This window comes from Balaenoptera acutorostrata, chromosome 7 (assembly GCF_949987535.1).
Source record: "Balaenoptera acutorostrata chromosome 7, mBalAcu1.1, whole genome shotgun sequence".
Classification (NCBI taxonomy): Eukaryota; Metazoa; Chordata; class Mammalia; order Artiodactyla; family Balaenopteridae; genus Balaenoptera; species Balaenoptera acutorostrata.
Genome location: NC_080070.1, coordinates 24952839 through 24969454, shown reverse-complemented (window position 1 = coordinate 24969454; position 16616 = coordinate 24952839). Strand labels below are relative to the sequence as shown.

General features: G+C 41.7%; 1 protein-coding gene across 3 annotated transcripts in view; it reads left to right on the top strand.

Moving 5' to 3' along the window:
* SND1 (staphylococcal nuclease and tudor domain containing 1) overlaps positions 1-16616 on the top strand; it is a 417958-nt gene that overhangs the window by 250417 nt on the left and 150925 nt on the right. For all 3 annotated transcript variants that reach the window (XM_007177207.3, XM_057550039.1, XM_007177206.3), the window contains one exon: positions 228-300. In XM_007177207.3, coding sequence (XP_007177269.2) covers positions 228-300 — 73 coding nt within the window. The remainder of the gene's footprint in view (positions 1-227; positions 301-16616) is intronic.

The following is a 16616-nucleotide window of genomic DNA, read 5'->3' as shown; positions in this document are numbered from 1 at the left end:
TAGCAGCCAGCTTGTGGTAACTGGGCTTAGGGGAAGAGCAGGAGTGTGCCCTCCCCGCCTCCCAATGCTGTGGCCGAGACCGGCTGCTCAGCAGTGTGCCCTGTGTAGTGACACATGACCATGGGACCAACCTCTCTTCCTGCCACCTTGTCCCACCCTCCTTACCCCTTCCCAGTGTGATTTGTATCGTCATCGGGCTTCTTTTCTTTTTTCTTCTTTCTTTACAGGGCTATTAAGAATGGCAAAGGATTGCATAGCAAGAAGGAAGTGCCTATCCACCGTGTCGCAGACATATCTGGGGTGAGTTGTGTCCGAGAATGGAGCTGTGTGGCTCCGAGGCGCCAAGAGCTTGGCTGCTCATTCACCGAAGGACCTCAGTTTATGTGTTTTCTGTAGCTCATTCTTTTTCAGGCACTGAATGTGAATTTTTCCATGGCTTCTGCTAATGCATCTATAGAGATCCTGTTTTATACTCCAGGAAAGTAGAATTTCAACAAGGGCATAAAACTGCCTATCTGTTCACCTGAATTTTTACTGAGTTGCTTTTCCCTTTTCTTATTATCATGAGTTAGGAGATATTTCTTTTGAGTTGTATTAAAATAAAATTACCTTTCAAAAAAAAAAATCCCTGTTCTGTGACTGGAAAGTCTTAATGGAGAAAGGTCAAATACAGGTTCTAGGACAGGTTTAGGAATTAATCCTAATTAATCCTGATCAACTAGGGAGAAGTATGTGAGCATCCTTTGAGCTAACAGACATACTAGATGATACAGGAGAAGAGATGATGCAGATACTTCTGTGCTCCCTTAAGGCTGTGTCCAAATGACTATTTCATGAGCAGGGTGCTACCCTTGCACGTTTAGGAACTTTCATTGGCTGAACTAGACGCCTTTGTTAGTTGAGGGGGTTTATTCATTTACTCAGCAAGTGCCTACTGTGGCTGGAACTGCTCTAGGCAGAGAATATAACAATGAACAGAACTGATAAAGTGCCTACATGCAAGCGGGAAAGGGAGACAATAGCAATGCCAGGCAGCAGCGACTGCTCTGAGGAATAGGGCAGACCAAGGCAGTCGTGAGGGTTCAGGGGTTGATTTTGATCAGGTGGCCGGGGAAGGCCTTCTGGCTGTCAGTTTCTCCCTCTGTTCCTGGGACACACACCATCCAGTTCAACTCCCGTAGTCACTAATGGGTAAGGAGGGGCTTCAGGTCACGTGTAGGGAGGAGCATGCAGCCCAAGGGACATGACAGAGGAAGGGTAGTCAGTCTTAGCTTGGACACTTGGGAAGCTTGCCTCGGCACAAGAAGAAAATACTACTGTAAACAGAAGCTCAGCCGGGCCCACAGCAGTGATGAATTCCAGTGTATCTTATGTTGTGTTCCCAGGCCTGGCTCAGGCTTTGCCTGTAGTTCCTTGTGGTGGCTTCGAGCCTGTCTCGGCAGCTCTCCTTTGCCTGGGTGCGGCCGTCCCCTGTTGGCTTTGATCACTGGGATTCTGTTGAGCTTTTCCCTCTCTGTAGCAGTCACTGCAGACTACAGATTGCACAGTGTGGCAATTAATTAATTAGACTTCCGTCAAGGTGTTGTGCCACTGTTTAACGAGCAAGGTACATCACTGTGCGTTCCTCGTAGCTCAAGTCCAGAGAAGCCCAGAAAACCTGTTACTAATGGCCTTTGAGCCACAGGTGACTGCGTTGTATCTCCTGGGGCTCATGGTTCACAGGTGACTTTCCCAGCAAGCTGGTATCAGGCCAGTTTTCTCCGTGGTTTACCGTGCTGAGTTATTGTTCATGTGTATATTAATTTCTATATGTGTCTGCTGTGGCATTCTCAACAATATTTCCTTTAATATCATTCTTTTGGTGAAGTCAAAGGGTAATTTTTTTGGTTATTCAACTGCAGGGGGACAACGCTGTAAAATACCTATTTTGGAAAACATAGTGGTGACTCCTGCACTAATGGCAGATATGCCCACCCAAAAGCTCATGTCTGGCCCATACTCCAGGGCCATCTAGAAGCTGAATTCAGCCTTGGGGATGGTGCTCTGTTTTGGCCTGTGGAGTTCCTATTCTTGCTTAGATTTCCTATTGGCGTCAAGGTGAGGGCCTCAGCAGGTTTTTGAGGTAGAGTTACAGTTGCTTTGGGGCTGTGCTCTTGGTACCCCCAGCGTAGTGTCCTAATGATCTTGAATGCTATCTTTGGATCACATGCTGCCTTCTACCTTGATGCGTTTTCTTTATGTTTGCGTGTTTGTTTTTGGTAGCAATGAATCTTAGGAAACCTGTCTTCATAATCCCCCACTAAACTGTAGTTCGGTTTCATACATACCTTTATCCTCTTTTCTGCCTAGATATTGGCGAAGTGGTTTGCTCTTACATTATTCAAAAATAAATGCAGGTCAGACTCCCCCACTTACCACATAAATAAAAGAGGAAAGCTAAATCACGTGGGAGAGTGGAAGTGAAAAAGCTATTCCATTTAATAGATGTCAGAATGACCTTGTCCACCTTCATCACACATTATTCAGCTTAGATTGCAGGTTTTTTTGGTACCCTGTATAATAGACGAATTTTGTCTCTCCCTTCTAACCTTCGTTTCTTTCCATCACAATGTCGTGTTCAGTATTTGTGTGTTCTGGGTGCCCTTGTGCCATTTAAGTGAGATGTATGGGTCTTCAGCTTCCTGAAGCATTCTGGTTATCTTACTGAGGGACAGGTAGGCATGTGGGGTCAGATGCGCAAATAGTTTACATCTGGTTGAAGAAACAAACATTGGAATAAAGGCCATGTAATACAAGCATATATAATGGTTTCATTAAAGTTTCTCAATTTTTTTTTAATCCTTGTGTCCCTCCCTCCCACCATTGGTCCCCCTTTTAGTTGCAGGTTGTGGTAAATGGCAGTTTTTGTTGAGCTGACACTATACGCAATATGCTGCCACCATAATTGACTATGAACTGATATTTGTGCATGACCTCTCACCCCAACCGAGGACACATCCTTGGAGGAGAAGAAGACATATATGCTCTTCACATTTTGTTTTCTAAACACTCAAGAAATATGCTCTGTGGAAGAGGTTATAGCATGATTGTGAGACAAATAACCCATACATTTGTTCTAGTCTTAGTGGCCTCCCACTCTTAGAGTCAGGTTTCTACCCATTGTTCCCATCCCTTCTCTTGTATTTTGTAAAAATGATTTCAGCAGGTAAGGGTCAGAGTGCATGAAAATGCCTTCTGTAGAGAGTTAGCAAGTGCAAGCCCTGCTTGGCTGACTCCCTACCGTGGGAAGTTAAGTAACCCAAGTGTAGACTGACTCTGCTTCAGCAGGTGAGATGCTCACCTCGTCATGTGGTGCTGAAACAAGCAGGCCTTTTCATGCGCATTCATCAGCTTTTCCCAGGACCGGACCGCTCAGGTATTGGCTGCTAAACGTGCTTTCTAACTTTGTGTTCTCCTGTCCCCAGTTGAGCCTCTTCCATCCCTTCCCATAGCAAGAACGCATTACAGTTTTTGACTTTTCAAAAATGTTACGATGGCTCCCCAGTGTTTAGGTTGTGCTGCGTTTTGATTTTGTTAATATAGATGATTTTTTGACATTAACGTCAGCTGAGTGTTGTGTTTTCTGTAAGCTTCATGGTGTCTGTGTGTAATGCCAACTGGATGAACCTACCTTTTGACTGGGGCAATGCCAACTGGATGAACCTACCTTTTGCCTGGGGCTTGGATAAACTTGGCTCTTCTGCATCTGTGCTCCTGTTTTTCAGGGTATCCACTAAGGGGAAAAAAAAAAATCTGGTAATTTGGGTCCTGAAGCAGTTACTGGTTTCCTTTATTTCTGACTTTTGAAGGTGAAGGAAATAGGCTATTACAAGCACCTGTCAATTGCTGTCCTTATTACCCCTGTCCGGTTACCCTTCAGGCTGGGACGTTCCTGTGAATGTGAAACCGCTAAGAATTTGATCAACTTGGTACTAGATCTGATTCCATTTGGAGGGTGGTTCTGTGGTGACTGCTTCCCTTCATACAACCATGTTTTCATTATTAGTGGGTTTTGTTTTTCCCTGTTCCTTTCTCCACTCCCTCCCTCGCCAGCATACAAAAAGTCGGAATGCGCGTCAGTGGAATATAAGGCTGTTGCTTATCTTCGGTTTATTATTGTTTTTGCTGTAGCCTCCTCTGTAATAAATACAATCTCCTGCAGATATAACGTGTAAAACAGGCAATAAAATGTGACTGGTGCGTGGCTTGCTGTTGTTCTGGTAAATCAGACAAATCAATTACGGTTCTGAGGTAAGAGAGGGCTCCCACTCCTCAGGTTGCAGCCGCGTTGCACCGATTTCTTCCTCTGCCTCCCTCCGCTGGTGCTTGGTGAGTCATAGTGTCTATTTGACTTTTCCTCTATTTCCTGTCATGTGTTCTTTCCTCTCAGGTGCGTGTGGAGTTATGACGTGTGTTGACGACACCATGAGAGGCTAGAGCCTAGCCCGGCATCCTATCCACTCCAGCCACATTTCTAACAGTCCCAGAATGGGTCCGATTGCCAGGATGGGGCTGTCCATCTCCTGAACATCTTCTGCCTTTCCATGGCGTGGAATCCTGATGACTTGGAAGCAGATTTTGCTGTTGTTTATTCTGCTCTTCTCTCCTTTCTTGCCTTCTGGTTGGGCTCACTTGAAGGTTGTCTTCTTTGCTCACATTCCATACTGGCTTCTTGGTAACCTCCTCTATCCATGAGTGGTTTTTGTTGGAGATACATACTATTACTAACACGAATGTGCTTAAACATGGCCTAGAATGGTCCAAAGACTAGCTCTGGGGGTGGGGAGTAGGGAGAGTCAGATTTTCAGGTCCCTGCTTTCTCCTTTAAATCATGAAGACCTGCAGAGTTGCCCAGTCAGAGTCTCACATGCAAATATAAAGGATGGAAGTGTTCCTTTAAAATAAATAGGCAGGGTTTTAAGCATGTCCTCCTGACCTCTTCCTTCAGGTTCTGGTTTTTCAGTGCCTTTTTGAACTTGAATAGCACTGTCCTCTTTTCCTCAGGGTGTTGGAAGCAGCCCTTTCCATGTGTCTTGGGGGCCATTATAGAAGTTATCTTTTCTTACCTCCCAATGGAGTTGGGCCTCACTGTAAGAGTTTAAAAATATTTTTGGCTGAAGAGATTTAAAAAGTGGTCTATCCAGTAAGTCTGAGGAAGGTATAAAGCAGTACAGTCACCCAGGGGCTTTATAACTTAGGTCTGTGTTAAACTGCAGCTCCCTTGTGTGTCTTCTGGCCTACTTGTTTAGAATGCCTCCTGCTGCTTACGTGACACTAAGGTTCCTCTCAGCTTCTAATCACCGGTGATTTGATGGTACCAACGCTCCTTTCTTGTTTGTTTTAGTAGCTCTTCCCTCTTTTACTCTCCCTTAGCCTCTGAGTAACCTCCTAACCCTCTAATGTCCCTTTTGTGCTGACTACACAAGGTCAAGGCCTAGGGTTCTGCCTGGGAGTTTGGTTGCTTAGCACTAGAGGTCCCTTCACACTGTATATTTGCTCCCCTGGGGAAATCCCAGAAGAACCTTGTCCTGCAAGAGCCAGCGCACCGGCTGCTGACCTTGCTGCTAGAAGCCTTATGTGCTCCATAAGGTTGATGGCTGCTCACGGGGAAGCCGGGCTCAGTGCTGGTGCTGGGTTCTCAGGTGCTTTCTTGCATCTCTCCTGCTTTTGGCAGCTCTAGTTTTTGCCAGTTTAGGGGAAGCTGCTGCTCTCTTTGTTCCACTCGTCCTCTCCCCGCACCCGAAGGTCCTTGAACTCCAGCCACTCCAGTCGGACCGCAATGTGCAGCTCGTTGACCAGGATTCTCACAGCACAGAAATGTGAACGACAGCCCTGTGGCGAAGGCAGCTGCGACGGCAGAGGGGCAGCTACCCTGGGAGTCTCTCTCTCCCATGCTGCTGAGGCTCTTTCCTTTCTCCATCCCCTCCCCCTCTCCTCCCATCCCTCCCCCCAGCTCCCTTTTCCCCTCTCCTTCTGCAAAAGAGTTGGAGTTTGTTAAGGAGACCTCGATCGATCATGGGGGAGTTTGCTTCAGCTGGTCGCCCTCTCTAATGGCTGAGTGCGTTGCTTTATGGCCTTTTGTCCATAGTTCTTTGAGCCCTAGGAGTCATGTGTGGCCAGTTCTTGTTTTGTAAAGCACTCCTGTTCACACTCCCAAGAACCGCAGGGGTATCCCTCTCTCCTTCTAAAGAAATCCGAAAGCATTCATGCTTTCCACGGGAATAAGAGAGAAGTCTGTCTTTCTTAGTCTGAACATGTTTCTGAATGAAATTGCTCAGAAATGCTGGAATTTTAAAAAGATTGTATTTCAGCCTCTACCACAGTTAGTGATTGTGTTTAAGCACCTCCTTGTACAAATTTAATCCAGTTTTCAACTGAGTTCTTCTATTGTGGATTTTTTTTTTTTGCACCGTAGGGCATGAAATCTAGGACAATCTTTCACCTCTTTTACTTAGTTTGGGACATCAGGAAAAATTGTTAGTAGACTTTGAAACTGGCAAGATGATTATTGGGTATCCTTTCAATGGAATGCTGGGTGCTGCCTAGTAAACCCTTCGGGGTTATCTGATTCTGTAGCCCCTTTGCTTTTAACTGGCATGTTTTACACCCCTATGGAGAGGGAATTTAACTTGTGAAGACCTAATAAAGATGCAAATGATTCCTATTTGTACAAATGTGGCCCTGTATAGACAGAGACAATTAATTTCTACTCTGTAAAAGAAATGTTTTCAAACTTTACATTTTCACTCTGTAGTTTTGCTGTACCGTTTTGTGTCTTTAGCAAATTCACTTCAGCATTCCTAGTTGCCTGTATATATATCCATCCTCCAGGCTCTGCTTTGAATCACTTGTAATATCTTTCTGGTTCCCTCATTAATTAGTGAGTTAAAATAAAATTTTTGACACATCTTTATTTTATATTTGTATAGGAGTCATGATTTTACCTGTTTGAAAATTATCCTTTAAGAGGATAGGGGAAGAAATTGCAAAAACAAGAGAGAAATACAAAACTACTTATAACATTGTTTTAATTGCCTCCTCTGTACCTGAAAATATGAAGAGTCATTTGGTTGTAGAAGTTCTTTTAAAATATAAAGTTCTAAAGTGAATATGTCTCTTTCATCTGCAGAATGCCCAATTCCATCCTGTACCTTACTGGGTCTGCCGTTTTGTTCACCAACAAGCTTTTTTTTCTTTTTTTTAACATCTTTATTGCCGTACAATTGCTTTACAATGTTTTGTTAGTTTCTGCTGTATAACAAAGTGAATCAGCTATACGTATACATATATCCCCATATCCCCTCCCTCTTGAGCCTCCTTCCCACCCTCCCTATCCCACCCCTCTAGGTGGTCACAGTCCGACAAGCTTTTGTGTTGGAAAATTCAGGCGCCATAATAGATCAAGGTAGAGGGATTGGACATTGAGCACAGGGCCCTATGTCTTGACGTTTGGTGGGTGTGTTCCAGCTCTGAATTTCAGCACCTCTGAAGAAATGTTTCATCAGGTGACTTGCCCAGAGGTAGAGCACTATTAGAGACAGCATTTCTTAAAATTTGTTGCTTCTTTCAGTAAAACATCTTATTTCCAAAATAATCTGTACACTTGGTGTGTCACTGCCGTGAATTCTGTTTTCAGGAAGTTTTCTGCCACAAATTTGTCTGGTTCCCTTCTGATTCCTTGTTTAACTGACCTCATCCATGGGGATGCCTACAAATGAACTCTGAGAAACAGGGTCCTAGCTTTTATTTAAGTGTCCTGGGCTATAATTTTTGTGTCTTTCTTCCTTTGATCAAAGAAAGGAGAAAAGAAATTGAGGGAGTCCAGGAGCATTTTTTCCAATGAAAAAATGTCATCTCTTTCCAGAGAGAGTCGCCTCTAGCACAGATTCTGCTCACACTGGTTCATGCTCTTCAGTTCTCTTTTCTGTTCTCTGGGTGCATGTGGGGATTGTTCTATGAGTCTATTTCATGGGCCCAAATTGGCTGTGAATGAGCCCATTGCAGACTTGGCTAAAGGAATGCTTCGGGTATTTTGGAGGCAGTTGATAACATTCCTGATTCCCAGGTTCAGGTGTGTGATCAGGTTGTCTGATCTGTCCTGTGACTGCCGAGTGATGTGATGAAACTTGAAGTATTTCTGCCCAGCCACGGCTTCACTCTCCACTTCACCATCATAACACTACTTAGCCCTAGATTGAACTCATTTTGTCCTGTGGCTATTGCTTATGTAAACATCTCAAAGTAAGTCATTTTACTAACACAGACATTCTGCTTACTCGAGTTTTAAGGCTTTATTTAGCATGCTTCCAACATATTCCCTAAGGAATATGTTGTACAGAATTTTGGGCGCTACTTGCAGTGTTGACGTCCAGATAAATACTCTCGAATCAGACCTCAGGGTGGCTTTGGAATTACCTAGTAATTTTGTGCCTCAGTTCCTCATGAAAGGGTGTTCTCAGGAAGAAATGATAGAATTCGTAAGACAAGATTAGATTTGGGAGGATCTGAATTTGGAGGAAGACCTGTGTTCTCTTGTAGGACATTACCGCAACACGCCTGGCTACTTCACCCACCGTAGAGAATAGTTTCATATTCAGTCTAGTCCTCTGTTTCCAGTTCTCAGTCCGCTGGCTCCGACTCCATTATGTGAGCTGTCTCTGAGTAGCCATCTCTGCCCTCCTGACCGTGCCCTCCTCCTCCTTCAGGCCCTTTCTCTTCTTCCTGGCAGTTTTCCCTTTTGATCCTCACTGGCTTCTCGTCATGCCTTACTTCAGCATTTACACAATCACCTATTACCATGATTTTGTACTTGTTGATATATCGATTGGTCACCCGTCTCAGTTGACATATGTGCAATGGTTTTCCTCAATAGTTGATAAACTCCTGAGAAAATGGGATCTTTTTTGTATCTCTTCACAGAGCCTGATTTAGATTTGATCTGCCAGGGGATGACCTAAACAGTATGAAGTTGTGTTTGAACGAATGTGACCCTAGATCCTAGATGTACAGTTAACTGTGCTGGTTAGTAACTAGAAGTGGGTAGACTAGTAGAAGGATACAACAGGAAGGATGCCTATTTTCTAGCATATAGCAGCAGCACGGAGTACATGATTAGTAGCATGAGTCCCAATATCAGATCAGCCAAGTTCAAGTCCTGGCTCGATTGCTTATTAATTTGTCACCTGGAGGTTATTTAACATCTCTGTGCCATGGTTTTCTCATCTGTAACATGAATGTAATGCCCTTATTACCTCATTAGGTTGTGGTGTGCTTGAATGAGTTAATACAGCCAAAGTATTTAGAACAGTTGACATGGTTCATATGGTGGTGGTGGTGGTTATTAAATGGCTGAGCGTTCTGCCTAGCCTACAGAAAGTCCTCTAAAATGATCCGTCATCCTCATCAGTAGTATTTGTATTGCAAACTTTTTATCCAAGTCCTGAATCATACTCCTTCTCTCCTGAGTTCTTTTACTGCCCCATTATCTCTCCTTGACATTTAACATATGCTATCTGGCTTGTGTTGTAGATGCATTTGTCATGTTGAGTCATGAATGAATGATCAAACGATTAGTATTTATCGAAAGCTTATTATATTCCAGGCACAGTGCTGGGTGTTGAGGCTATAACATTAAACAGTACAGGTGTAGTCCTTCTAGGTCATACACAATTCGGTCTCTAATTACAATTGTGATAGAAGTATAGAGACCTGTGAGTGTGTCTTCACAGCCTATCCCTTCTCCCATGTGCTCAGAGACCATCTTTTAAGTGATTTTAAAATGAGGCCTAAAGGAGGAGTTAGTTGGAGGTCTTGTTCAATTGATAGGCTAGATACTTAGAATCTCATATTTAGAACCTCGGTACAATATCCATATGCAAATACATCATATCAAAGTTGTAAAGTCACTGGTTGGGGGCAGGGTTAAATCTGTAGTTTTCCTTAGGAAGAATTAGAATTCCCAAATATATGCCAAAAGAGGACAGTTCTAACAACTTTAAAGTTATTTTTCTTTAAGGGTAGTTTCTTTATTGTTTAGCCTATTATTGCACATTTTTCATGTATGTGTGGAATTCTGGGTACTTTTTATTAAATCTGTTTCTGAGTCCAACCATGGGGCTCTTTACATCGTGCTGCTGGCTTTACTAGGAACACATTTTTCTTATTCTTGCATCATGCTAATGTGTGATTTTTGTTTGTTTTTCTACCTAATGTCGACACTCCTTTTGGCTCTGCACCATAATTATCTAAGTTAAACTTTTATTCCTTAGGAAAAGAGCTACTTAGTTTGCTGTCTTCAGTGCCATAAAGCTCTGTGCTTCAGATGACGTTTTTGAAGGAATCATGGAGCACGTTTCACATGCAATTTCAGGTCGGGATGTTTTCCAAATCAGTTTCCAGACTTTATTACAGTGTCCATAATATTTATTTGTCTCAAAATATGTGGAACAATTATGAAGAACTAATTCACTCAAGAGAATGTTGACTCGTGGCTCAAAAAAAAAAACTGGAGAGAGTTATCTGACCTGAATAATTTGCAAGTTTATCTGGGCAAAACTGAATCAGCCCTGAATGTTAATGTATTTTCTTCTTTTAAAAACAAAAACTTGGGGACTTCCCTGGTGACGCAGTGGATAAGACTTTGCGCTCCCAATGCAGAGGATCCTAGTTCAGTCCCTGGTCAGGGAACTAGATCCCACATGCATGCCGCAACTAAGGAGCCCACCTGCCACAACTAAGCCCGGCACAACCAAATAAATAAATAAAATAAAACCAAAAACGTACACATTTCTTAGCACAAGTTTTCTGTCAAAATTTTTGTTTTTAAATGCATTGAATATAAATGCATTTATATTTATATTCTTCAAAGGAAGAAAATCATCTCTACAAGAAAATTTTCAATAAGAATATATCTGTTCACCAAAATGTGGGGTTGTTTTCTTTTGTCATTTTCTCTCCTCCCCCCTCTCCTTTTTAAGTGATGAAAGGTTTTTTCAGAACAGACTTTCTCTCTTTTATTCTTTTTTTTTTTAAATTTTATTTATTTACTTATTTATTTATGGCTGTGTTGGGTCTTCGTTTCTGTGTGAGGGCTTTCTCTAGTTGCGGCAAGTGGGGGCCACTCTTCATCGCGGTGCGCGGGCCTCTCACTATCGCGGCCTCTCTTGTTGCGGAGCACAGGCTCCAGACGCGCAGGCTCAGTAATTGTGGCTCACGGGCCTAGTTGCTCCGCGGCATGTGGGATCTTCCCAGACCAGGGCTCGAACCTGTGTCCCCTGCCTTGGCAGGCAGATTCTCAACCACTGCGCCACCAGGGAAGCCCCTCTCTTTTATTCTTAACTGTACAGTCAGTGCCTAGAACAGTGACACATAATAGGTGCTTAATTCCTTTTTCCACATGAATAATTCCTCTTTTACCTCACTTTTAATGTCTACCTAGTATTCTGTCTTATGTATTGTTGGATATTTAGTTTCTTTGGATTATTTTTTCGTTTCTCACACACACACACACACACACACACAAACATTGGTTCCTTAGCTAAATCATAGTCTGTAGTTATTAGAACAATTTCATAAAGTAGAAACTTAGACCAAAGGGATAGCATGACATGTTTTAACATGATCATTATTTACCTATAAATCTTTATTGAGTAAAATGATTAGATTTTAGTTTTATGCATTTGTTATTCTTAAACACTGACCACCTTTTATCTTAATTAATAATTTCTACCATACTGGATATCCTTTTTCTCTGTTTCAAAAACTTGAACCTAACCTTGCAAATTTTGTAATTATTTTCATTAGCACTTTAAAAATGTAAATATTAACTCCTTCAAAATGCTTTTTACTTAATTTATTGGACCTAAATTGGTATGTCTGCAAGCAAAGCTGAATGTTCACAGTACTTTTAGGGGATGTTGAAATTATTTTAATCATGTAACCTTTATTTAACATTTATTTTCATTTTTTATTTTATGTCATAGATTGCTTGGTTTTTTGTGTTTTTTTTTTTTCTCCTCCATCCTTTTCTGAAGTTGTGTTCTTGTCTCAGGTGGGGCAGAGTTTAGCATGGCATCAATTTCCTTGCCTCTGAGTTCTTGATTTGCCCATGAAATGAAAACTTGTGCTTTGTCAGACCGTCGTTTAAATTCTTTACTCTGCATGTATTATTTTAATTATATCTTTCAAGCCATTTTGTGGTTCTGTAATAAATTTTCACCTCTTGCATATAGAGACTTTAGAAGTGATAAAAATTGATCTAAAATTTTTAAGAAAAAATTGTACTTCAGACCTGTATGTTACTTTTTAATCATAGCCTTGTAATTGATAATCCAGAGTTACAGATGCTGGTTGAGTCCTTTGTTCCATATTCTCACTGTCACATACATGTATAAGCTATGTTTTTAGACCATTCTCACGTCCTTTTTCTGGTAACGTATGAGATGTTTATTGTGATATTCCTATAATAATTTATTATCCTTTTTTTCTTAGAAAAGTAACAGCAGACTTGTTAAAAATTTAAATGGCCTTTTTCTCACATCCCCATTGGTTGTGTTTATCTTTACCAATTTAAAATAGGAATACTATCTTTAACTATTTTCTTATCAATGTAATTGTCTGTTTGATATAAATTGGTTTTTCTACAATTTGGATAAATTACATGTTTTTTGAGAAATAATTAACCTGAAAATAATTGGAAGGTACGCCTTCCAGTGCGTTAAGTTCCCTTTTAAACTTTTTTTTGTTATAAATTGGTAATTTTAGACCACTGTCTCTTATGTCCATATTCTTGAGCAGTTATAATTAAGTTTCATAGTAAAATGTTTTCTTCATATAACTAAAGCAGCCAGTGGTATCAGAAATATAGTGTATTGCTATGCTCGTGGATAACGAAAAGAATTTATGTGTTGATTCAAAGTTCTCATGAATAGGATAGTCTTTCGCCTGAATAAAATCTACAAAAGCAATCCTGTACTTACTTAACTGACCCAAGATAAGACATTTTCTCCATGAAAAAATAGTGGGTTTTTTGTTTTGTTTTGTTTTTTTAAGGAAAAGGTTGTGAGGAGGAAGGTTTTTATGGAGGAAGGCATGGATTCAGGAAATACAACCTAGGAAAGGATGTGAAGGGAATTTCCAGGGTCGGCCCAGGACATCTGCTGTGTAGCAGGCCCCACGGGTTACCATTTATGCAGAGGTCAATAGGCAGATGGCAGTGCTCCAGGGAGGGCTGTAATTTAAAAAGTCATGATTTTAGAAACACAATATCAGTTTAACCAAGAATTGTAATAGTAATCTGTTGGAGAGCTAGAGTCTATAGAAGTGGGAGTAGGGGCAGTCTGGGATGACATAGTGGATGGGAAGAAGGTGGAGTTTATTTGTGAAACACCACAAGTCATGAGCCGTAACTTTGAGACAGTTGAGTGGAATGGCAGACCTGAGGAGGGGTGTGGCTTGGCACTGCCTTGGGCATCCACGCTAAAGAAAGAGGATTGAAGAAAGGAAGAGAGCAGACTGGTAAGAGTTGATACCTTATCATAAGTAGATACAGATTTACATCTGCTCTCTATCTGAGACACAGATATACCACCATCTGCACTTTCTATACTAAACTTATAAGTAGACTTTTTTTTTCTTGTCTTAGAGAATAAACGAAGGGCATTGTATTTCCTGTTGGTGATAAAATGCAGATTTTTCCCACTCAGAGGCTGTAACTGCATTTCTAAAGGTTAAATTGAATAGTTCTCACAGCATAATTTCAGCTCGTTAAATTTGGGAAACTGAAAGTCATTTGATAAAAGAATAATCTCTGAGCCTGTATAGAATTTTCATTTGATTGGGAATTGGGTATTATTTTATTCACATTAAGCCGGATCACAGAATGATTTTATTTCAAGGTAGAAAAGAAATGTCAATAGGCATATGTACTTAGTAGTACTCTTTTCATTATTTGATGAGAATATTTCCTCTGTATAGCCAATTGAGGGATGACCTCATGCTTTCTCTTAGCCATTGCCTAAGAATTGATACTTTCTTATGGTGCTTTTGGGAAATGGCTAAGATTTTTCTTTGCTACGCTCTTCTAACCCCTTGCTTTCTCATCCAAACTATTTTCTGCTTAGATTTTTTAAAGTGCTTTAATGCACTGAATAGCTAGTTTAGTGGTTTACCTCAAACATAATTACTGAGTACTGAATTTTGAGCTTGTTATTCACTCTGAGCTACATATAAACTAGTTGACGAGGAAATTTTGAGTTAAAAATGAAATTCTTGCATAGTCTACCTACCCAAGCCATTTTTTCTTGTTTTTTTTTAAATTTAGGTGTAACTTATGGAGTTTTGATAAACAGGTATACACAATGCCATCACCAAAGTCAAGAAAAGAGGCTTTCATCATCCCCCAAAATGCTTCCGTCCCCTTTGGAGTCAACCCCCAACCCTTCCCCTGGTCTATGGCAACCACGGATCTGTTTTCTGTCCTTACAGTTTAACTTTTGTAAGACTGTCGTAGAAATGGAGTCATGTATTTGAGGTTCATCCATGTTGTTGCCTACTTCCTCTTTATTGTAGAGTAGTATTCTGTCATGTGAGTGGACTACAGTTTGTTTATCCAGACCCCTGTTGAGGGAGATTTCAGTTCTGTCCAGCTTGGAGTGATGACAGATGAAGTCCAGGCCATATTCTGAGGATCCTCTAATCTATGTAACAGGATTTGACTTGCTTTTAGTTGGACTGCCACGATTGCTGGGATGCTGCTTTGCATGTTTTCATTCTAAACACATGATTGTGCTTCTCTTCTCAACATTTGCCAAGTCCTGCTTGCTTTTCTCAGTATTGTGCCTCGTGGGACAGAGATAGATGGTGGGCAAGACCAACCAAATAAAAATACTCATAGACACCTGTCTTTTGCCGGGCTCTAGAGGGCAGACGCATCTTCAACGTTCCAAGTCTGATGGCAGAGGAATTTTCCCCTCCGTGTTGGGGGCACAAAGGACATGGTCAGCAGCTTTTGTCTTGCAGTGTGGGAAGCACACCACACTGGTTCCCTCTGCCCTTTGGTCTCTGCTTTTTTAGGCTCTGCCCTCCCTTAATAATCGGTAAAGAAGCAGAAGCAGGGAAGAAAACTGAAGGTCATGTCCTCTGAGTGTTCTCCCGATTAGAACGCAGCCTCCCAAGTTTAGGGCTTTCTTCCAGCCTAGTGCTCCTGCAAATGTCCTCTTGCTTCACGCTCCCAGGAATGGAGCCCGGAGCCTGAAACGTGATTTCTGCTACGTTCTGACATGTTGGAGCCCGAGTGAGGTGCTGTGCCAGCTAACTAAACACTGTGAGAAACTGTAAAACATAGACGACACTTGATGAAAGATTATTGATGGCCCAGCTTCAGCACCTGTTTTTTCTCATGGTTTGTTTCTTTATAATTTTTTTTTTTCCCCAGAGTGGTTTTCTCTAGGGTTCTCTCCTGTGTTCACTTCATTCCTGTTAAACTTGCACCTCACTGATGTTTACACCCTCTACCAGTCCCCTTTACAGACACTTCACCACGAAACATTGATAACCAGCCAGCGAAGGGGAGCTTCAAATGTTTGAGTGCTTTGTGGTAATGTTGGAGCTGGGCGTACTCCCAAGTATCTCCTCCCAGGGCTCCATTTATGTCAAGAGATTATCTTGCTATGCAGCTCGTTCCTCAAAGAGAATCATAAACTCATTCTGTGAATTGAAACATCACATGGGGGCCAATAGAGCCCCGTGGTTGGGAAGGAGGAAGAGTGTGTGTTGATGGATGACATTTTTGCCTTTCTGGTCAGGGATGTAGTTGTGATTTGTCTTCCACATAGTTGCAGAGGTAATTCGCCTGGTCTGGGGAACCCTGACAAGATAGATACCTATGATGATGAATTACCACAATACAGCTTAAAATAACAGAGTGTGTTTGCTTCAGTATCCTTAGCCGTAAGTTCTGATTTCCATGTTCTCTTTTTCTCTCTGCATCTGTCCTCTTGTACACATAGACTTTGCTGCTTCAATATTAAGATTGGTTGGACCCAAACAGCATTGTGCTATGGAGTCCTTGAGCCTCAGGTCAGCCCTGTGGATACAGGATTGTCAGCTCTTTTAGGGGAGAAACGCTCCTGGTTTGCTGGAGTGGGCAGTTCAGACAGCAACTATACCTGCAGGAAGCTTCATCACGTTTGATGGGCCTATTTCGAGTTCAGTTTCTCAAGTGCTTGTGGAGTTGAATACCCCCATGGTACCATTATAAGCTCTGCATGTATTTGGTTTTAGTTCTTTTTCCTATAATGTTAATCAAAGAGTGATTGTGATGATGGGAACTAATTAGTGAGCTTCATTATTAACAGTGCCCATCTGAGACTTGCACACGATGATCCTGAGTGGTTAATTGTTAACTAATAAGTTTACTGATTCCCATTTCCCTGTGCTGTTTTCTGTGCCATGAGGTTTGCCTCTCACCAGTCCTAACCACGTTAATGCCTACTGTATGGCTATTTTCAATGGAAAAATCATAGAATTCACTTTGTTAATAACATCTAGTGTAAACGGACAGCCGAAATCCCCGTTCC